The sequence below is a fragment of the Bos indicus genome, chromosome X, assembly GCF_029378745.1.
Source record: "Bos indicus isolate NIAB-ARS_2022 breed Sahiwal x Tharparkar chromosome X, NIAB-ARS_B.indTharparkar_mat_pri_1.0, whole genome shotgun sequence".
Classification (NCBI taxonomy): domain Eukaryota; kingdom Metazoa; phylum Chordata; class Mammalia; order Artiodactyla; family Bovidae; genus Bos; species Bos indicus.
In genome coordinates this window covers 97,349,956-97,372,557 of record NC_091789.1, presented here as the reverse complement: position 1 = coordinate 97,372,557, position 22,602 = coordinate 97,349,956, and the positions used below count along the sequence as shown (strand labels likewise).

At 45.7% G+C, this 22,602-nt stretch overlaps 1 protein-coding gene and 1 long non-coding RNA gene across 2 annotated transcripts in view; one reads left to right on the top strand and one right to left on the bottom strand.

Annotated features, from left to right (window-relative positions):
• Window positions 1–5,020: 5,020 nt before the first annotated feature.
• LOC139181649 (uncharacterized) overlaps window positions 5,021–22,602 on the bottom strand; it is a 168,331-nt gene continuing 150,749 nt past the window's right edge. Inside the window, exons 2-3 of the long non-coding RNA XR_011565434.1 lie at window positions 5,842–5,979; window positions 5,021–5,636 (exon numbers count right to left, since the gene is read on the bottom strand). This is a non-coding gene — a long non-coding RNA (uncharacterized lncRNA). The remainder of the gene's footprint in view (window positions 5,637–5,841; window positions 5,980–22,602) is intronic.
• On the top strand, window positions 12,985–13,546 carry LOC109566141 (small ribosomal subunit protein uS12-like). The gene has a single exon (XM_070785178.1). It carries the CDS (start codon window positions 13,000–13,002, stop codon window positions 13,486–13,488), a length of 489 nt encoding a protein of 162 aa, XP_070641279.1. The 5' UTR covers window positions 12,985–12,999; the 3' UTR covers window positions 13,489–13,546.

Genomic DNA, 22,602 nt, shown 5'->3' with positions numbered 1-22,602 from the left:
GGCCCAACAATAATTGGGCTTCTCTGGTGGCTCAGACAGTAAAGAATCTGCCTGCAATGCAGGAGACCTGGGTTCAATCCCTTGGTCAGGAAGATCCCCTGGAGAAGGGAATGGCTAACCACTCTGGTACTCTTGCCTGGAGAATCCCATGGACAGAGGAGCCTGGCAGGCTACAGTCATAGGGTTGCCAAGAGTCAGACATGACTGAGCAACTACTGCTTTCACAACAATAAATTATGTGATATTGTTTTAGACAGTTGCTTTTTAAATACAGGAAGAAAGGAGGGAAATATGTGTCCATAAAGAATTTTTCTTCATATAATTACCTTTACCTGTGCTCTTTGCTTTTTCACATGGATTCAGATTAACATCTGAATTCACTTATTGTAGCATGAAGAACTTCCTTTAGTTTTTCTTGTAAGCCAGTTCTACCAACACATTCTCTGAGTTTTTTTTTTTTTTTTATAATTTGGACATACCTTTACTTTGCTTTCATTTTTATTTTCTTAAACCACTTTATTGTGGTATGTGTGACATGTAAAAAGCTGTGTACACACCCATGAAATCATCACGAGCTCCAATATACAAAACTCAACTGTATTTCCATACTAGTGGTGAATACTCCTAATAAGTAAGAAAATTCCAGTTACAATATAAAAAGAACTTAGGAATTAGTTTAACCAAGGAGGTGTAAGATTTGTACATTGAAAATGACAAAACCAGTTGAACGAAATTAATGAAAATTTCAGTAAATGGTCACTGACTATCAATGGGCACTAGAGTTTCCCCTAGAAATTTGCTGTCATTGTACACACATCTCTGAGCATGTGGGAGTATTTCGCTAAGGCACATTCATAGCAGGGAGACCGCTGGATCAAAGACTTCCTTGGCTAAACACACATCTGTGGAGTACCTACTATGTGCATGTGCCTGACGCTGTTCTAAATGCCAAGGAGGCATCACAGAATAGGACTGACACTTGTCCCTCCTTCATGAAGGCAAATGCTGCTGGGGGTGAGGACAGGATGGAAAGTAAATTTCTGATGGGTGCTGCCACAGACCCTGCAAAGGTGTTTCACCAGTTCACACTGGCCTCAGTGGGGCAGGGGAGTGAATGTGCCTTTACTGGCATCTGGGTACCATTTGGAGGGTGGGAGGTTTTGGGAGGAGGCTGGACACCTTGTGTCCAGTTCCTTAAAAGAGCTTCAAGTCCACAACTAGGATTGATCCACGTAGGGATTTCAGGGGACGTGAATACCCTAGGTGTCCATACCCTTGGTTGTGACATCACAAAGTGTATTTGTCAAAGAATGGGAGGGATCTGACCCATCGGTGGCTCTGCACCCTGAGTGTGCCATCTCTGACCTGGAGATAAGTCTGTGAACCAGGGATTGAGGGTGGTGAACCCTTGAGGGGTTTACTATGCCTTAGGCTGTGTACTTTGCGGTTTGTAGGATGCAGGGTACGATGGTCTGAGGTTTCTTTGTGGTGGCTGCATGGAACACTGTGAAAGAGCTGTATGCCTTCACCATACCAGTGCTCTGTGCAGTTGGATTTCTCCATGGCAGCTTATGAAGTTGCTAAAATGCATGTTGACCTGTATTCGAATTTCATCTCAGCTGATTTCATGTGTCTTGCCTCATTTATTGAGTCTCTAGAGTTTCAGTTTGGTGGATTGTTTGGTGTTGCGTGTCCAGTGCAGTGAGGTCTGCCAGCTGCTATTTCCTTGGTCCATATCTGGTCGAGTGTATCATTGATATTTGGGTTTTGTGACCCATAGTGTGAGGTCCCTTCCTTTCCCTTCCCTAACCTTTCCCTTCTCCAGGGGAATCTTCCCAACACAAGGATCGGACCCAGGTCTCCTGCATTGCAGGCGGATTCTTTACCAGGTGAGCCATAAGGGAAGCCCAAGAATACTGGAGTGAGTAGCCCATCCCCTCTCCAGCGGATCTTCCCAACCCAGGAATCGAACAGGGTCTCCTGCATTGCAGGAGGATTCTTTCACAGCTGAGCTATCAGGGATTGAAACATTTCACATTGTTGTTCAGTGGCTCAGTCGTGTCTGACTCTTTAAAACCTTGTGGACTGCAGCACGCCAGGCTTTCCTGTCCTTCACTATATCCCAGAGTTTGCTCAATCCCATGTCCATTGAGGCAATGATGCCATCCAACCATCTCATCCTCTGTTGGTCCCTTTTCCTCCTGCCCTCAATCTTCCCCAGCAGCAGGGTCTTTTCCAATGAGTCGGCTCTTCACATCAGGTAGCCACAATATTGGAGTTTCAGCTTCAACATCAGTCCTTCCAATGAATACCCAGGAATGATTTCCTTTAGGATGGACTGGTTGGATCTCCTTGCAGTCCCAGGGACTCTCAAGAGTCTTCTGCAACGCCACAGCTCAAATGCACCAATTCTTTGGCACTCAGCTTTCTTTATAGTCCAACTCTCATATCCATATATGACCACTGGAAAAACCATAGCCTTGACTAGATGGACCATTGTTGACAAAGTAATGTCTCTGCTTTTTAAGATGCTGTCTAGTTTGGTCAAAACTTTCCTTCCAAGGTGTAAGCATCCTTTACTTTCATGACTACAGTCACCATCTGCAGTGATTTTGGAGCCCAAAAAAATAAAGTCTGTCACTGTTTCCACTGATTCCCCATCTATTTCCCATGAGGTGATGGGACCAGATGCCATCATCTTAGTTTTCTGAATGTTGAGCTTTGACCCAAATTTTTCACTCTCCTCTTTCACTTTCATCAAGAGGCTCTTTAGTTCTTCTTCACCTTCTGCAATAAGGGTGGTGTCATCTGCATATCTGAGGTTATTGATATTTCTCCTGGCAATCTTGATTCCAGCTTGTGCTTCCTCCAGCCCATTGTTTCTCATGATGTACTCTGCATATAAGTTAAATAAGCAGGATGACAATATACAGCCTTGATGTACTCCTTTTCCTATTTGGAACCAGTCTGTTGTTCCATGTTCAGTTCTAACCGTTGCTTCCTGACCTGCATGCACGTTTCTCAAGAGGCAGGTCAGGTGGTCTGGTATTCCCATCTCTTTCAGAATTTTCTAGTTTATTGTGATCCACACAGTCAAAGGCTTTGGCATAGTCAATAAAGCAGAAATAGATGTTTTCCTGGAACTCTCTTGCTTGTTCTATGATCCAGTGGATGTTGGCAATTTGATCTCTGGTTTCTCTGCCTTTTCTAAAACCAGCTTGTACATCTGGAAGTTCGTAGTTCACGTATTGCTCAAACCTGGCTTGGAGAATTTTGAGCATTACTTTACTAGCGTTTGAGATGAGTGCAATTGTGCTGTAGGTTGAGCATTCTTTAGCATTGCCTTTCTTTGGGATTGGAGTGAAAACTGACCTTTTCCAGTCCTGTGGCCACTGCTGAGATTTCCAAATTTGCTTACATATTGAAAGCAACACTTTCACAGCATGATTTTTAGGATTTGAAATAGCTCAACTGGAATTTCATCAACTCCACTAGTTTTGTTCGTAGTGATGCTTTCTAAGGCCCACTTGACTTCACATTCCAGGATGTCTGGCTCTAGGTGAGTGATCACACCATCATGATTATCTAGGTCGTGAAGCATAGTCAATGAGTTTTTTCCCGGAATTCCTTTGCGTTTTCTACGATCCAATGGATGATGGCAGTTGGATCTGTGATTCCTCTGCCTTTTCTGAATCTACGTTGTACATCTGGTACTTGTCTGTTCACATATCATTGAATCCTATCGTGATGGATTTTGAGAATGACCGGGCTAGCATCTGAAATGGGTGCAGTTGTGCAGTCGTTTGAACATTCCTTGCCATGACCCTTCTTTAGGATTGGAATGAAAACTGACCTTTCCAGTCCTGTGGCCACTGCGGAGTTTAGCAAATTTGCTGGCATATTGAGTGCAGCACTTTAACAGTGTCATCTTTTAGCATTTGAAATAGCCAGGATTGTGTCAACTCCACCAGCTTTGTTCACAGTAATGTTTCCTAAGGCCCACTTGACTTCACACTCCAGTATGTTTCACGTTTTTTCCATTGGCTCAACCAAATTCATCAAAAATTGTGAACTTGTGTTTCAGAAGCTACAACAATTCATACTCAATGTGGGTGCCAAAAAACTTGAGGCCCAAAGTAAAGTCTAAACATTGAAAATACCTACATTCCTTTAAAGACAGGCGTTTACACTTTGAAGTGAAGCCAGGTGAGTCCTGAGTCCCAGGTCACGGAGCTGCTGGGCTGGTGGTGTGGCTGAAACTGAGGCAGCCGCAACTTGAGGCCCTCTCCCTGCATGGAGGGAGGGCCTGCCCCAAGGACGAGAAGAACAGGACCCCCAGGGGTGTCACAGGGGCAGCAGGGAGGCAGGCACATTGCTTCAGGCAGCACATATGCATCGAGGCTTTTCCTGGCTCTCTGTGGTGGATACAAGTGGCCAGCCCACAGAAATCCCTGTGCTGGACTTACTGTCCCCAAAGGGGAAGAGGTAGGGGTAGGAGGCACCCTGCCTCATAACAACCCAGGACATTCTACAGTGTGTTAGGAAGGGGTGGTGCTGTGATCAGATACATGTAAGTCCTGTAAGGGACTGGTACTGTGGGTAGCAAGGGGGAAAGCTGCAAGTCTCAGTATTGAACACAACAACCATGGCGGGCTTCACTGAGGAGCTGATATTTTAACAAAGACTTGAAGGGGGAAAGGAGTCAGCACAGCAGACATCTGGGGTCAGGATATGGCAGAAGAGGGAACAGTGGGGATAAATGCAGGGGGCAGATACTGCCAGGAGGCCAGGGCAGCTGGGAGCAGGGAGTGAGAGTTGAAGAGAAAGTGGGGACTAGATACCGTGGCACTGGGTAAGCATCTGCACTGTCGGCGAACCAACAGGGACAAGCAGGGGTCATAGGTGCTGATGGACATGCCTGTGCCAGGCCTGTGAGGGAGGCAGAGGCAGGACAGGGGGAAAGAGCAGAGGCAGCTGAGGTGGGGCAAGCAAGGAGTGAGGAGGATATACGAGGGGCAGTTCTGAGTGAGGCTGACGGCCTCCCCTGGACTCGACACGCCTTTCCTACCTGTACTGGTGTCCCTGCCTCCATAGATGCCTGTTCTCCAGGCACAGTGTCAGAGACTCCACTAGCAGCCTGATGTCATTTAACTGTCCATCGTCTGGACACATAGTTGCGGGGCCTACATTGCCACTTGGTCCTTTGGAAACGTTAAGTGACCTAAATGGTGTTCTCAGGATCTTGACCCCAGTTCCACTGTGAGGCTACAACTGTGGCTGATGAGGCAACAGTGTGACCCACATGTGTGTAATGAACCTTGCAGCCTCTTTGATCAGGAGTTTCCAGAATTAGGGGTCATATGAAACATGCACTCCAATCCCCACCCCCAAAGGGAAGAGAATCTGATTCCACAGATGTCCTGCTTACTCCATTCTCCTGTGTCATTATTAACACAAAAGTAACTGGTCCACGAAGAGCTACGCTTTTTTGACTGAGAATTTACCTTGAGTCCCGGTCCTTCATTCATTGAGGAAGTAGTTCTAAGCAGGGACCAGATGCTATGTCTCCTCCAACTGTGGCTGGATTGGTTAGGGATGATGGGGACTGTCCCCTGCAAGCAGATGACTGCCACGTGCTGTGTGAGAAAAGCGATGGCAGGATTTAAATTATAGAACTCTGGGAACACAGAAGAGAGCATCTGACCCTTGCCATATATCCGGGGTTGGGATGTGGTGTGGGTCTGTAGTGAGGACACATTCTCGGAGGGATGGGGAGATTTCTTGAGGTGGCACTTTGACCTTCCACAGTTTACACACACACACGAGCAGAAGAGCACAGACCTGGACACAGGTGGAGCCAGACAGACTTTCATTCCCAGTTGTCTCCAGAGCACCATGGCAGCTGGGTCATCTCCAGCGCTGTCTTGCAGCCACTAAAAACCCTTCCTGTGCTTTGGCGTGCCTCCCGATTCCTTATACCTGATAAATAGAGTGAGACTGCTGGAGACATAACTCGGGTGGGGGTTGGTTGCAAAGCCTCTCTGATATGGCAGAGTGCCTCCCCACAGGGGAAGTTAAAGTACTGCTCGGTGTTGCCTCTGGAGCAACCCTTTCCTACCAGCAGACTCCAGTTTCTTGGCTGCAAGGCAGCTCCTCCTAAGGCGCACACAAAGGGGCTTAGAACCTTTCAGGGTGGCTTTGCCCTACTGGGTACCTGCGTTTCACAAGCGGACAGGAGATTGGGACACTAATGGCTCTCCTCTCATGGAACAACATCTGCATCTCGGTAACTGAAACACAAGCCATGCATGTTGTTGTGACTGCAGAGAAGACTGGCTTTGCACTCAAGAGAAACTAGGGCGTGACTCCCACCCAGATCCAGCTTTTACTGCATCAGCCACCTAAGCTCTTTCAGCTTGCTTACTTGTCTGTGAGAAGGCTGGGGTTCATCCATACCCCTCTGGGTCTGAGGGGAATAAAACCACACATACCTGGCTCCCACAAGCTCAAGAAGGTGCTGTGACATTCCCTAGGAGGGTCCCCATACTGAGCTGGCAGCTCATCCTTGCCTCCCTGATGACCACAGGGACTAGTAAATCACACCCTGCATAGGGAGGACCTGTCAATATACTTCATCTTGTTCTAACAGGAACTCAAAACAATAGAGTGAAAAATAGTAAAAATCTCATCAACACACAGTGCGTGGGTAGGGCAGCTCAAGCCCTGTTCCGTGTACTGGGTCACAGACACCATAAAGTGACATTTTGAAATTTCCATGCTTCGGCTTATCCCTCCTCACTGTGAAGCAGGTGGTCACCCTGGATCCCTTTATGCTTCCAATACTGTGACCAAATTCAAAAGGCCGTATTCAAAGACAACAACGGGCCCATATACAGCAAGAGGAGAGCTTTTCTGTCTGTATCCTATTCTTAGCAAGGAAGCCTTTCGCAGACAAACTCTGCCATCAGATTGCGTTTCTCATCAGCTCATCGTGCAGTGGGGATTCATAGTGAAATCTCCACCACCTTCCATTTGGTAAAAATATCAAAACTGTTAACTGTGACTTTTCTCCCAGGTACTCCCCAGGAAAAACGGAAACTGATCTACCCAGCCTGGCAGCTGAACCTAAGAAGGAATCAGGCAGATGAAGAGGGAGGAAGGGCATGTAAGATGGAGGCATAGGCAGGAGTGAGACTGTGAAATCGGTGGGTGGGGAGGGGGAGAGATGGGGCGGAGGGGGTGGATAGGGAGTAGAAGTGTGAGCACACTGGCCATCTGATGAACAGAAAGAGGTCTGGGTGGTTGGAATATCAAGTGGGGCATGGAGCAGAAGGAGGGTGTCTGGTGAAGATCAGGCATTTGAGGGCAGACAAGACCTGCTGTGCCTAGTCAAGGAGGCTGGACAGTATCCTAAGAGCAGCAGGCAGCCCGTGCAGAGTTTTGAGCAGGGGTGTCATGTCCAGATTGCACTGAAGAAAGCTTCCCTTCCTCAGGCAGCAGGACAGACCATGTGTTGGAAAGCATCAGGATTGCTGGTGCTTGTCAAGGAGAGAGATGAAGGTGACCTGGCCTAAGGAACTCACTGTGCTGATGGAGAGAAGGAACAAGATCTTACTTAGACTTAGGAGGCGGAGAGGTGAGGGTTGATGATTGAGAGTGTGGTGAGAGAGTGGTAGCAGGCAAGGATGGCTTTAAGCATCTCTGGCCTAAGCAGCTGGGGAGAAGGCTGCCTTGCACTGAGTCAGGGGACAGTAAAGGAGGTGCAGCTGTGTGGGGAGCGGGGATTGGGGGGGATGGGTGCAGTTTGGACATGTTGAATATTCCTTGCCTGGGGGAATCAAACACGTACTATCAGAATGACTTGGGGGAGCTGACCTAAGTTCTCTGTGCCCATGATGCCTCATCTGTGATGGGGGAATGAGGCTAAGAATTAAGAAAAAGACTAATTTCCTGTTTCATTGCTTTAGTCTAGGAGAATGTGCTCCTTTTACAAAGAAGTGCTGTCTTATTGTCAGGTATTCCGTCGGTATAATGGGAATGTATCTGCTTATCCATATATCCGCTTGGTTTTACATATCTGCTTTGTGTATTTCCACCATGTGGTATGTATTGTCAACCGTAAAGAGAAATAAACTCAAAGGAACAAGTGTTTCTTGTCACATGCCTGCAGAACGGCAGTCCATCAGCCTGTCTCTCAGAGAAACAGCCCCCTTTAGAACCTCCTGTAGCTCCTCACTCCCTCCAGGGGGTGGGTAGAGGCCTGTGGGACCCAGTGTGTCTTTCACTTCTCTTCCTTGTGAAGGCATCTCCGGTGTCCCAGAAGTTGCCTAGCACTTGTTGAGTGCAGTCTCCCTGCAGCCCTGTCAGTTGACTAGGGGAGTCTGTAGTCAGGAAGAGAGTGCTGAGCCTGATGTGTGGATCTGGAAACGATCAGCCTGTGGTGCCGAGCTGGGAGGTGATGAAGCCACAGATAACTAGATTTAAATCAAGGTCCCATGACTTATTCCTTCTGTGACCGTGGGCAAGTTACTTACAGTCTGCGTGACTTAGTTTCCTGAATTGAAGCGGATGATGATCCTATTCTGCAATAATGACTCCTTTTTTGCTGCCTTCATTTAGATTACCAAAAAAACCAAAAAACCTTTTGAGAACTATACAGTGATGTTCAAGTGTCGATTACTTCCAGAGTAAAAACGGAACCTGTCAACAAAGATATGAAAAGATGCTCAACCTCACTCATCATCAGAAAAATGCAAATCAGAGCCACAATTAGGTATCTAGTCACAGCGGTCAGAATGGTCATCATCGGAAAGCTGCGCACAATAAATGTTGGAGTGGATGTGGAGAAAAGGGAATCCTCGTATACTGTTTGTGAGAATGAAAGCTGATACAGCCACTATGGAGAACAGTATGGAGATTTCCTTTAAAACTGGGAATAAAACTACCATGTGCTGTGCTGTGCTTAGTTGCTCAGCTGTGTCCGTCTCTTTGCAACACCATGGACTGTAGCCCACAAGGCTACTCTGCCCATGGGGATTCCCCAGGCAAGAATACCGAGGTGGGTTGTCATGACCTCCTCCAGGGGATCTTCCCAACCCAGGGACCGAAGCCGTTCTCCCGAAGTGCAGGCGGATCCATTATTGTCTGAGCCGCCAGGGAAGCCCATAAATACTGGAGTGGCTAGCCTATCCCTTCTCCAGGGGGTCTTCCCGACTCAGGATTTGAACTGGGTTCTCCCACATTGCACATAGATTCTCTACCAGCTGAGCTACCACGGAGCCCATAAAACAATCATATGACCCAGAAATCACACTCTTGGGCATATGCCCTGAGAAAACTGTAATTCAGAAAGACACATGTACCCAAATGCTCCTTGCACCAGTATCTACAATATCAATGACATGGAAGAAATATAGATGTCTGTCAATGAATGGAGAAAGATATTGTGGTAAATGTATGTATACAATGGAATGTTCATCAGTTATAAAAGGGAACGAATTTGTGTCATTTCTAGTGAATTGGATGAAGCTAGAGCCTGTTATACAGCATGAAATAAATCAAAGAGAAAAACAAATATCCTACATCAACACACATATGTGAAATTTAGAAAAACAGCACTGATGAACCTATTTGCAGGGCAAGATTAGAGTCTCAGACATGGACAAGAGAACTATGGACACAGCAGACAAGGAGAGGATGGATTGAATTGAGAGTATAACACTGAAATATACAGATTACCATGTGTAAAATAGATAGCTAGTGGCAAGCTTCTGTATAGCACAGGAAGCTTAGTTTGGTGCTCTGTAATGACCTAGAAGGGTGGGGTTCGGGGGTGGAAGAGAAGTTCAAGAGGGAGGGGATATATGTATACACTAACAGCTGATTCACCCTTGTCCTACAGCAGAAATTAGCACAACATTTAAAGCAATCATAATCCAATTTTAAAAGGTGAGGGGTGTTCGAACCTCTCTGCCTTTATACTTATCTACTGGGACCAGAATGAAAGATGCTTATATTTACCATGCTGACAAAGTTCAACTTCACCTGAGCTGTTAAGAAAAGCCACAGTAAGGAAATCTCTGCAGACTTTCATGTCCCCAAAATGACTTAGTGCAAAGTACCACCCTTCCCCGTCGGACTTCGGTAAGACTCGTCCAAAGTATCCAGTGACTCCTGGGTTTACCTACTACAAGTTCAAGTACAGACCTTCCTCCTTGTCATTAAAGGGCAGACACATTCCATCCAACTCCTTCTTCTCTGTGTCATAACTAGGAACGGTGATTAAAAGTCAGTTCTCCTGAAACTAGCTAGTCACAAAGATAATCATTTCCTCTTCTGTCAACGGGATTTCCCCCTAAATGTTTTCCCCCCTGCAAAGGTCCCCACTGTCACTTCTCTACTACTCTCTGTGGAATGAAGTACAGTGCAAAACCACCTTGCTGGCAGTCTGATCTTCAGGGCTGTGGTGCTCTCCCAATTGCAATCGGTAGAAATACAGCCAGTGTCTCTAATAGTTTGCTTTTACTCTTTCGTAGTGTGTTACTAGTAACAATTGGTAGAAAAACATGCAAGTAACAGGAGCTGCTCCTCACGTGGACAGGCGACAACACAAATTACCAGGCATCAGGGAGAAGCCCCCGCCTTCCGATCCCAAGAGCCGACCATCACCAGCTGTCATCTGTGTGGAAGGAAACTTCCTGCGACTCTGGCAAGGATGGTCCCTCCTAGCCTCCAAGCTGCTGGGAGAGGACCTCCGGGCACGCGGTCGAGAGGACCCGGCACTAACTCCTCTTCTCCGAATCCCCCCCGCCCTACTGCCATCGTCCCCGTGGAGGAACCTACTTGTGTTCAGGCCATTCCAGGCTCCCTCTCAATCCACTACAACCCAGGGAATACGCAGGAAGGTCCTTCTACAAGGAAGGGGGGGTAAATGTCCCATCTTTGTGACATCAAAACCAGGCCCGCCAACTCCTCACCCCTGAAGGACGGGTAGGTTCTGTAGGACGCTGGAGGACTCCTCTCGGTGGTCTGCTGCTGCTGCTAAGTCACTTCAGTCGTGTCTGACTCTGTGCAACCCCATAAATGGCAGCCCACGAGGCTCTCCCGTCCCCAGGATTCTCCAGGCAAGAACACTGGAGTGGGTTGCCATTTCCTTCTCCAATGCAGGAAAGTGAAAAGTGAAAGTGAAGTTGCTCAGTCATGCCTCACTCTTCACGACCCCATGGACTGCAGCCTACCAGGCTCCTCCATCCATGGGATTTTCCAGGCAAGAGTACTGGAGTGGGTTGCCATCTCCTCCAATGCATGAAAGTGAAAAGTGAAAGTGAAGTGGCTCAGTCGTGCCCGACTGTTCTCGACCCCATGGACTGCAGCCCACCAGGCTCCTCCATCCATGGGATTTTCCAGGCAAGAGTACTGGAATGGGGTGCCATTTCCTTCTCGGTGGTCTTTACCCTTCTATTCCACACACACTAAGGATGGGAGGCCGACCGCCGCCCACTCCCGGCTTCTTGCAGGGGCGGAGGATGGGAGGCACTGCATTGGCGTCTGCTGTTGAGAACCTGATCCTGAGAAGGAATGTGTCACAGCGAGGGGTAGAGAGAGGGACAGACACGCAGAGGAAGACATCTATCTCTCTAGGACCAACCAGGTGTGCCTTAGTGTCACAGGACCAGAATCCTCTTTAGCCAAGTGGGATCCGTGTTTTCTCAGAACAGTTATTTTCCCCAGATGCCCCACCACTTCAGTATCAGATGGCGGTAGGACAGTTTTCAGTTGAGTTCAGTTGCTCAGTCATATCCGACTCTTGGCGACCCCATGGACGGCAGCACCCCAGGCTTCCCTGTCCGTTACCAACTCGAGGATCCTACTCAAACTCATGTCCATCCCGTCGGTGACTCCATCCAACCATCTCATCCTCTGTTGTCCCCTTCTCCTCCTGCCTTCAATCTTTCCCAGCATCAGGGTCTTTTCCAATGAGCCGGTTCTTCTCATCAGGTGGCCCAAAGTATTGCAGTTTCAGTTTCAGCATCAGTCCTTCCAATGAATATTCGGGACTGATTTGCTCTAGAATGGACTGGCTGGATCTCCCTGCAGTCCAAGGGACTCTCAAGAGTCTTTTCCAACACCACAGCTGAAAAGCATCAATTCTTCGGCATTCAGCTTTCTTTATAGTCCACCTCTCACATCCATACATGACTACTGGAAAAACCAAAGCTTTGACTAGACGGACCTTTGTTGGTAAAGTAATGTCTCTGCTTTTTAATATGCGGTCTAAGTTAGTCATAGCTTTTCTTCCGAGGAGAAAGCGTCTTTTAATTTCATGGCTGCAGTCAACATCTGCAGTGATTTTCAAGTCCAAAAAATAAAGTCTCTCACTGTTTCCATTGTCTCCCCATCTATTTGCCATGAAGTGATGGGACCGGATGCCATGATTGTAGTTTTCTGAATGTTGAGTTTTAAGCCAACATTTTCACTCTCTTCTTTTAGTTTATCAAGAGGCTCTTTAGTTCTTCTTCACTTTCTGCCATAAGGGTGGTGTATTTTTCACTCTCCTCTTTCAAGTTCATCAAGGGGCTCTTTAGTTCTTCTTCACTTTCTGTCACAAGGGTGGTGTCATCTTCATATCTGAGGTTATTGATATTTCTCCCAGCAATCTTGATTCCAGCTTGTGGTTCATGCGACCCAGCATTTCGCATGATGTACTCTGCATATAAGTTACGTAAGCAGGGTGACAATATATAGCCTTGAGGTACTTAAGAACCCCATGAACAGTATGGACAGTCTGTATGTGACTTATTTCTCTTTCTCTCTTTGCAGATTGCCATTTTAAACTGATATCGAAACATCCTATGGACATCAGGCGATGACCAGGATAACTGGGCTCAAATCGGTGTTCACCAGGTTCAGAAGTAGGCTCTTCCCTTGGCAACAGCTTCCTCCACACCTCCTGTCCCACATCACAAAATGAGACAAAATAATGAAGTATTTTCAGAGGAAATGCATTTCCCATATAGAAATCATCACAGGTGTTCTTTCTCAAGAGTGTGTGAGCTCTTTCGCTCAGGCCCGTGGCGCCAGCAGGATGGGAAGCTCCGTAGCCACCGACGAGACCAGAAGTGGCATGATAAGCAGTACAAGAAAGCCCATCTGGGCACAGCCCTGAAGGCCAACCCTTTTGGCGGCGCTTCTCACGCTAAGGGAGTTGTGCTGGAAAAAGTAGGAGTTGAAGCCAAACAGCCAAATTCTGCCATCAGGAAGTGTGTCAGGGTTCAGCTAATCAAGAATGGCAAAAAGATCACTGCTTTTGTACCCAATGATGGTTGCTTGAATTTTATTGAGGAAAATGATGAAGTTCTGGTTGCTGGATTTGGTCGCAAAGGTCATGCTGTTGGTGATATTCCTGGAGTCCGCTTTAAGGTTGTCAAAGTAGCCAATGTCTCTCTTTTGGCTTTATACAAAGGCAAGAAGGAAAGACCAAGATCATAAATTTTGATGATGAAAGCACGATAGTAATAAATTTTCCTATATCAAAAAAAAAAAAAAAGAGTGTGTGAGTTAGACCTTGATGTGACATAGGAATAAGTACATACTTTTAATAAGCTCCTTGAGTCCTGCCTTGGTGTGCAATGCTTTTGAAAACTTTTATCTCCTGAATCGACCAGTACCAGTGTATAGTAATTTAAAAACGAAAGCATCTTTGGTTGTCTGATTTCCTGGGCTATAGCTGATCCTGGGCAGTAGACCTCTGCTGAGGTCAGAAATTTGGATATATGATTAGTTAGGGGTTTCCATTTGTATTTTGATTGTTGTTGATTAGTCCCTAAGTCATGTCGCATTCTTTTGTGATCCCATGGACTGTACCCACCAGGCTTCTCTGTCCATGGGATTCCCCAGGCCAGAATACTGGAGTGGGTTTCCATTTGCTTTGTTAGGGGATCTTCATGACCCAGGGATCAAACCCCAGTCTCCTGCATTAGCAGGTGGATTCTTTACCGCTGAGCCACCAGGGAAGCCCTTGTATTTCCAATACCATTGCCTTATATTTGACACACCTCTATTGGGTGTATTACATACGTCTATGCGCCTGTGTGTTAGGGTTGCTTTGCTTGTTTGTTTTGTCAGAAACAGAAAAGTGAAGTGGCATTGCTTGCTTAAGTCTCTCAGGGAATCGGCAACAGTAAAAATGTGTTAAAAAAAAAAGTATTTCAATATCTTAAGGAGATGAAATTCCACAACTCGCTATGAAGAGGTTTAGTCTCCTACCTAGAACGTACTGACATTCAATGAACTCTTTCATGAGTGGTCACTTTAGGAAAGAAGTGGTTCTACTCTTTTTAAGTGATTATTGGCTACATTTAAAATTATGCTTGAGATTGTGTGAAATAGGTAAGTAAAACTACAGATCCCAGTGATCCATTTTCTTTACCCTGCATGTGGGTGCCATACAAACTCAGTGTAAACCATAAGTTTCGATAGAGCCAACATGCCCTGCACGGACATTTTGTTTATAAAGTGGACAGACTGTATGTGCTAACAGGAAATCTATACTTTGTTCAGCAGATTATTTATCTAATAAAGGAGGACCTAGAGCCAAGGGAATGTGTAACGTGGTGATTGTGAGCTAAAATAGGTGACAACATTGAGAGAGTGGTATTATGAACAGTGCAGAAACCTTCACATTTCAACCCACACAGATGAAAAATGGTCAGAACCACTACCAAGCAGTGTGACCTTGAGTAAGATGCTCACCCTCTCTGATCCTCGGTTCCCATGTCTGAAAATGGGGACAATAATATTCTATGTTATCCCGCCCCCAGGCGAAGCCCATTCCTGACCCTCTGATCCCAGCCTCCGCTGGCTCCTGAGGCCAAGGCTCTCATCACACTTGTGTCACCATTGTCTTCATTCTGGCTCCCTGCCCACCCCACGGTGAGCTCCTTGAGGACCCTCTTGCTGCCTGAAACGTTCTTGTGCCCACAAAGTCTGGAAAGCACCAGTCTGGGAGTCTGGTGCCCCACAGGTGCTCAGAACACGTTCACCATCTGATAAGTGATGATAAGGTGAGGTACACAGAGCAGTGCAGCTGCTGATACGTTGTCAATTTGTTTGCTGCAAACACAATACACGAAAAAAGTGGCTAGAGCAAACCTCTTGACTCAATTTTCATAGGCCCAGGGCTGTGTCTGTCTTTTATTCCCACCTTGTCCAGAACCTTATTGTACCAGAGTAAAACTCGCCTTTCCCCTTCCTAGTGCATCACCATCAAGCAGCTGTTTCTCAACTGAATTGCCAGTGAGTGAACCCTGAAAATTCTAGGCTCACATTTCTGTTCCTTTGAGCGGGTGATGGGCATCCTGTCTTCTATCCCCACTCGAACAGGAGTGTCTAGTGCTCGTCCCTTCCCACTTGGCTTCCCATTTGTTCTATAAATTGGACAATCCGTTACCTCCTGAGACTGAGTTCTGTCCTAGGCTATGGCTGCTTTCGGCACTGTGCTGAGGGCATTGATGACCAGGTGGGCGCTGGGGGGATACTTGTTGGATGAATTCAGCTCGGACAGCCATGCTACTTTATTTCATGGGTGAGAGGTGTAACTTCCACTCATTCTGCCGTTAGCAGGATGGACGCTTTGAAACTGCTGATCAGTGTCCTGGGCAAGTCCACAGGAGCCCTGTCACCCTGCTCTCCTCTCTTCCTCTTGCTTCCATAGCTTCTTCTACTCCGTACCTTTCCCGTGCCCTCCTCTGTGCTCCCACTGCTCTCCGTGTACATGTACACTGTGCTTGAGCCCATCCATTCCCCTGATTTCATGTTGTGTGATTGTCAGTTACCTTTCTGATTAGGTTCTTTGAGCAGTTTTCTCTTTACTCACAGTCCAAGGTGGATGCCGCCATACAGTAAGCATCATGGGTCTCCTTTTATTCTTTTTCTTTCATTTTCTCCTTTTTTTCTTCCTTTTTTCCCTTTTATGAGGAAACAATACAGTGTGTGGGTATGGACACTAGCTCTGATTCTAGACAACTTCCTTGCACCCAGTTCTCCCACTTCTTATCATCACATCTTAAGAAATTAAATTGGCTCACTGTGCCATTGAAGCCTCACCTGAAAATGGGTGAATTATTCTGAATAATGACATGAACTGAGCAGGTTGTATTTGTGAGTATGGAATGAGGTTAGTAGGGATGTGCTGGCATATTCCCTGGTGTAATGACTACTGAGCTTCAAGGTCACATTAAACATCTGTGTCCAGCCCTAGAGGCTCCTTCCTTCTCAGCCACAGTCCTCGAGCTTTTCCCTCACAGCTAGATGCACCCTCACCAGGAGGCTGGCTTTTCTGTTACACCTGTCCCACCTGGAAACCACTCACAGACTTCATCTTCTGTTGCGTTCATCATTCTGTTCCTGGTAATGTTGTCCTCAGATGGATTGAGGCTCCTCCTAGTGCAAGGGGAAACCCAGGACTGAAAATAAGGCTGTGACGTTTCCATGCTCCCCCATGGCATGGAAACTCTCTGGGACCTGTGCCCAAACTCCTCTCTCTCCCCATGTGGTCTCCCTCCATACCAGAGTTCACAGTTTACACTCAAGCTGGGTTCCAGTGCAGGCCCTACCAGCCCAGGCACTCTCCTTCAGCCTCAAATTCCTTATCTTTAAAATGGATATAGGTCCACTTGTTGGTGAGGTTTCTTGGGAGACCTGCTGGGGATCACAGATGTAAAACCCCTCGCGCCCATGACCTGGCAGGTGGAAGGCACTAAATAAACGGCTGTGTCCTCTATCTGTCAGCTTCTTTAATGCACAGCATCTGGTGTGGAATAATACTGTGACTCAGCCAATGTTTTTGGATTGGACAGAGAAAGATGTGACATACTGGGGGTATATTAGGCTTCTCCAGAGTAACACAGCCAATAGAGAGAGACTTATTTTAGGGAATTGGATCATGGGCTTGTGGGTGCTGACAGTTCTGATGTCCTTTGGGCAGGTCGGCTGGCTGGAAATCCAGGTTGCACTCTAGAGACCCAAATCTGCAGAGCAGGCCAGCAATGTCGAGTCTCATGCAGGGTTTCTCAGGCTGTAGTCTTGAGGCTAAATTGTTTCATCCTCAGAAAGCCTCAGTCCCTGCTCTTAAGCTTTTTCAACTGATTGGATGAAGAAACTGCACTCCCCCCCTCCCCCGCTTCCCCATTATGCCAGGTAATATAATTCCCTTAAAGTCTACCTGGAGAAAAGTTATGACCAACCTAGACCGCATATTAAAAAGCAGAGACATTATGTTGCCAACAAAGGCCTGTCAAATCAAAGCTATGGTTTTTCCAGTAGTCATGTATGGATGTGAGAGTTGCACTATAAAAAAAGCTTAGTGCCAAAGAATTGATGCTTTTGAACTGTGGTGTTGGAGAAGACTCTTGAGAGTCCCTTGGACAGCAATGAGCTCCAACCAGTCCATCCTAAAGGAAATCAGTCCTGAATATTCACTAGATGGACTGATACTGAAGCTGAAACTCCAATATTTTGAACACCTGATGTGAGGAACTGACTCATTGGAAAAGACCCTGATGCTGGGAAAGATTGAAGGTGGGAGGAGAAGGGGACAACAGAGGATGAGATGTTTGGATGGTATCACCAACTCAATGGACATGAGTTTGAGTAAGCTCCGGGAGGTGGTGATGCACAGGGAGGCCTGGCATGCTGCAGTCCATGGGGTCACAAAGAGTTGGACATGACTGAGCAACTGAACTGAACTGAACTGAACTGAAAGTCTATTGATCAAGTATCCAAGTACCTTACTCGCCCGCCATCTAGTGGCTAACATCTGAAAAATGGGGCACCAGAGCCAAGCCAGGATGACTTTTACTTCATTCATCACAGTGGGGAAGCAGTACACTGAGACATCACGTCCCAAACAGAATCTCTGGCCAATGGGCTGTCTCTCTAGCTTTACTCATCTCAGGTAAAATCTGTTCCCTGGCCTCAGAAGCCATATAAGATAACGAAGGAATGTTGAGGCAGTGGTGATTTAAGGAGAGATTTGGTATGATATCTTTTTTCATTTGGGCCCAATGACTGCAGGGAATGAAATGGGGTGGGGTGGTGAAGGAAATGAGATGATGAATTCATTGCCCCAGCCACCTCCCTGCCCCCAAGTAGCCGACTTCAATAGGTCTAACTGGTATTAATGCCTTTGTGTATAGGCTCACTATTAACACCACGTGTGTGGTTTGAGAAACTTGGTGGGCAAAGCAGACAGCATGGCCAAATATTCATTTCTCAGAGTGGATGGAGGGAGAAGAGAGAAAAGAATGTTGATCCATGGGTTACTTGTGAGTCAGTTTCTAAAATCTCACTATTTCTTCACAAGGTGTGTGTGAATTCTTTTCTTTATCTGAGAATTGGCTTTCTAGGTGAAGAAATATCATTGTGAGAGACTCCTTGTGACATGTGAAAAGTGGTTGGGAGTGAATTGGGTTGAGGTCATTTTCCAAATGTTTCACACCAAGTGTTTGTTTAAGGGGACAGCAGTGGCCCTGAAGAACTGAACTAAGTGGTTGAAATACAGGATGAGTTACTGAAATGTGAAGAGACTCTTTCTGGGATGTGTGTTCATCCTAGCCTGTGGTCACAGGCAACTCACAGGATTTGAACTGTGTCTTCCTAATGTGTTTTGTTTCCTGCCCTTAAATGTGCTGGAGGCTGCAGTTCCGGTTACTAAAGTTCCGAAGTAAGTTCTCTGAGGAAAGTAGTTTCTAGAAACAAGAAGTGCCTGGGAAGCTGCTCTAAAGTTTTAATATAGCCTGTGATGTAAATTTTGTTAGCTTCACCCAAGATATGATTATTCAAAGAATATAGAGATGCACCTACTTCAGTATCTACCACCGGATTTTTCAAATGAACATACAGTAAGATTGGCCTGGTTTTCTTTCTCATTTCTTTCTTTATTGTGGCTGCACTGAGTCTTTGTCGCTGCACGAGGGCTTTCTCTAGCTGTGGAGAAGGAGCACTACTCTCTAGCGGTGGTGCACGGGCTTCTCATTGCAGAGACTGCTCTTGTTGCAGAGCATGAGCTCTAGGCTCGTGGCTCCAGTAGTTGGAGAAGGCAGGTTCAGGAGTTGTGACACACAGTCTTAGCTGCTCTGTGGCACGTGGAAACTGCCTGGACCAGGGACTGAACACCTGCCCATTTCATTGGCAGGTGGGTTCTTTGTTTTTTTAATAATTAATTTATTTTAATTGGAGAATAATTCTTTACAATATTCTGATGGGTTTTGCCATATATCAACATGAATCGGCCACAGTTATATATATGTCCCTTCATTCCGGAACTGGGGGTCCCACCTCCATCCCCATGCCCTGCTTCATGCATTGAACTTGTTCTGGTCTTCTATTTTACATATGGTAATGTGTATGTTTCAATGCTATTCACTGAAATCATCCCACCCTTCCCTTCCCCCACTGAGTTGAAAAGTCTGTTGTATATGTCTGTCTTCTTTGCTGCCCTGCATGAAGAATCGTTGCTACCGCCTTTCTAAATTGCTTTTTGATGCATTAATATAAGTATTTGTCTTTCTCTTTCTGACTTACTTCTGTCTGTATAACAGGCTCCAGGTTCATCCACCTCATTAGAACTGATTCAGCGGTGTTCCTTTTCAATAGCAGGGTAATATTCCATTGTGTATATTTACCACCACTTCCTTATCCATTCATCTGCTCATAGACATCCAGGGTGCTTCAATGTCCTAACTATTGTAAATAGTGCTGCAGTAAACATTGGGGTACATATGTCTCTTTCAAATCTGGTTTCCTTGGGGTGTATGCCCTGCAGTGGGTCGTACGGCAGTTCCATTCCCAGTTTTTTAAGGAATCTGCACACTCTTCTCCATAGTAGCTATACCAGTTTGCATTCCCACTAACCGTGAAATCATGTTCCCTTTTCTCCCCACCCTCTCCAGCATTTTATTGTTTGTAGACATTTTGATGATGGCCATTCTGACCTGTTTGAGATGATACCTCATTGTGGTTTTGATTCGCATTTTTCTAATTATCTGTGATACTGAACATCTTTTCACGTGTTTATTAGCCATCTGTATATCTTTGGAGAAATGTCTGTTTAGGTCACTTGCCCACTTTTTATTGGGTTGATCATTTTTTTGATATCGAGCTGCATGAGCTTCTTGTACATTTTGGAGATTCATTCATTGTCAGTTGTTTCATTTGCTATTATTTTCCCCTGTTCTGAGGGCTGCCTTTTCACCTTGCTTATAAAATCCTTCGCTGTTCAAAAGCTTTTAAGTATAATTAGGTCCCATTTGTTTATTTTTGTTTTTATTTCCATTACTCTGGGACGTAGATCCTAGAGGATTTTGCTGTGATTTATGTCACAGAGTGTTCTGCCTATGTTTGCCTCTTAAGAGTTTTATAGTTTCTGGTCTTACATTTAGGTCTTTAATCCATGTTGAGTTTCTTTTTGTGTACGGTGTTGGAAGGTCTTCCAGTTTCATTCTTTTACACATAGGTGACCAATTTCCCCAGCATCATGCGTTGAACAGACTGTGTTTTAGCTATTGCATATTTGTGCATCCTTTGTGAAAGACAAGGTGTTCATAGGTGCAGGGATTTATCATTGAACTTTCTGTTTTGTTCCATTGATCTATATTTCTGTCTTTGTGCCAGTACCATACCATCTTGATGACTGTGGCTTTGTAATATAGTCTGAGTGAGGAATGTTGATTCCTACATTACACTCTTCTCTCTCAACATTGCTTTGGGAATTCGGGGTCTTTGGTGTTTCCATACAAACTGTGAAATTATTTCTTGTAGTTCAGTGAAAAATACCATTGGTAGTTCGGGATTGTGATGAATCTACAGATTGCTTTGGGTAGTAGAATCATTTTCACTATATTGATTCTTCAATCCAAGACCATGATACATTTCTCCATCTATTTGTGTTATCTTTGATTTCTTTCACCAGTTTTTTTTTTTTATATTTTTCTGTATAAAGGTCTTTTGTTTCTTTACGTAAATTTAGTCCTAAGTATTTTATTATTTTTGTTGCAATGGTGAATGGGATTGTTTTCTTAATTTCTCTTTCTGATTTTTCATTGTTAGTGTGTAGGAATGCAGGGGATTTCTGTGTATTAATTTTATATGGCAGGCGGAATCTTAACCACTGGACCACCAGGGAAGTCCTGCCCTGCTTGTCTTTGGGTGTGAAGCTTTTTGAGCTCTGACACAGGGCAAAGTCCAGTGATCACCAGCATGACCAGGAACAGGCCACGCCCATCACCTTGAAAATGCCCAGGAGCTGCCACTTTCTCGTTTCTCCTTCCACACGTGAATTCCTGACAAAAGGATCTGTCTGCCTTCACTACATTTTGTCCTTTGCAATTTTCCAATTCCTCATGTATTCTGAATATAAGACCTTTCTCATACTTGTGATTCACAAACATCTTTCCCCTAATAACAAATAGCTTCCATTTTCATTACAGGAGACATGAGTGATGAAATCCACTTTTCCTCCCCACCCTCAGAGCTCAATGTTGTGTACCCAGCAAATGCCCATGAGATTCTTCAGAAGTGAAAATGAATTCTGCTCTCTGCCCATCTGTCTCTCAGGTAGTCCCCAGAGCTATAGTTCTCATCTCTGATCCCCTACCTGAATGGGAAATATAATAGAACTGTCTAAGGACAGGTGCTGTATCTTTTGCTGTGTTTTTCCTCACACTAGTATTTCCATTATCAACCAAGAAATGACCTGCAGTCTGTTCTCAATATAAATCTGGTCAAATATAGAGCAAATGAAACGTACCTGATTTGTTCCAGGTGCTTTACTTTATCATTGTGTTGTGTCATGATACTGATACAGTACATGAATTGTTTTCTGTGTGGCACCCTCCCTTTACATTTAGCATTTTATTGTAATAACTATGTTATTATACATTTTAAAAAGTTTTGTAGGCTATTTTACATTCATTTTGGGCTTCCCTGGAGGCTCAAATGATAAAGAATCTGCCAGCAATGTGGGAGACCTCGGTTCAATCCCTGGGTCAGGAAGATCCGCTGGAGAAGGGAATGGCAACCAACTCCAATATTCTTGCCTGGAGAATCCCCATGGACAGAGGAGCCTGGTGGGCTACAGTCCAGGGAGTCTCAAAGAATCAGACAGGGCTGAGCGACTAACACTTTCACTTTACCCTCATTCCCATTGTTTTATTTCATTCTTCTCTTGGGGATAGGAAAGCATCCTGCAAACCAGTGTGCAAACTGCAATCTGACAGACTTGAGACCTGAATGGGGGGACTCTCTTGGAGGAACCCGGGGAACCTTGGCAGCTGATTCTTCCTCTATGTGCCACAGTTCTCAAAGGCAAAAATGAGGGCAGTAATACCACCTGCTTCTTGGGTAGTGTCCAGCATCTACGCAGCAGGATCTTAGCTTGGCACTTGTCCCTGTCATGTTATTATTGTAGGTGGCTCGGATGGTAAGGAGTCAGCCTGCAGTGCAGGAGACCCAGGTTCAGTCCCTGGGTTGGAAAGATCGGCTACAGAAGGAAATGGCAACCCACTCCAATATTCTTGAATGGAGAATCCCATGGGCAGAGGAGCC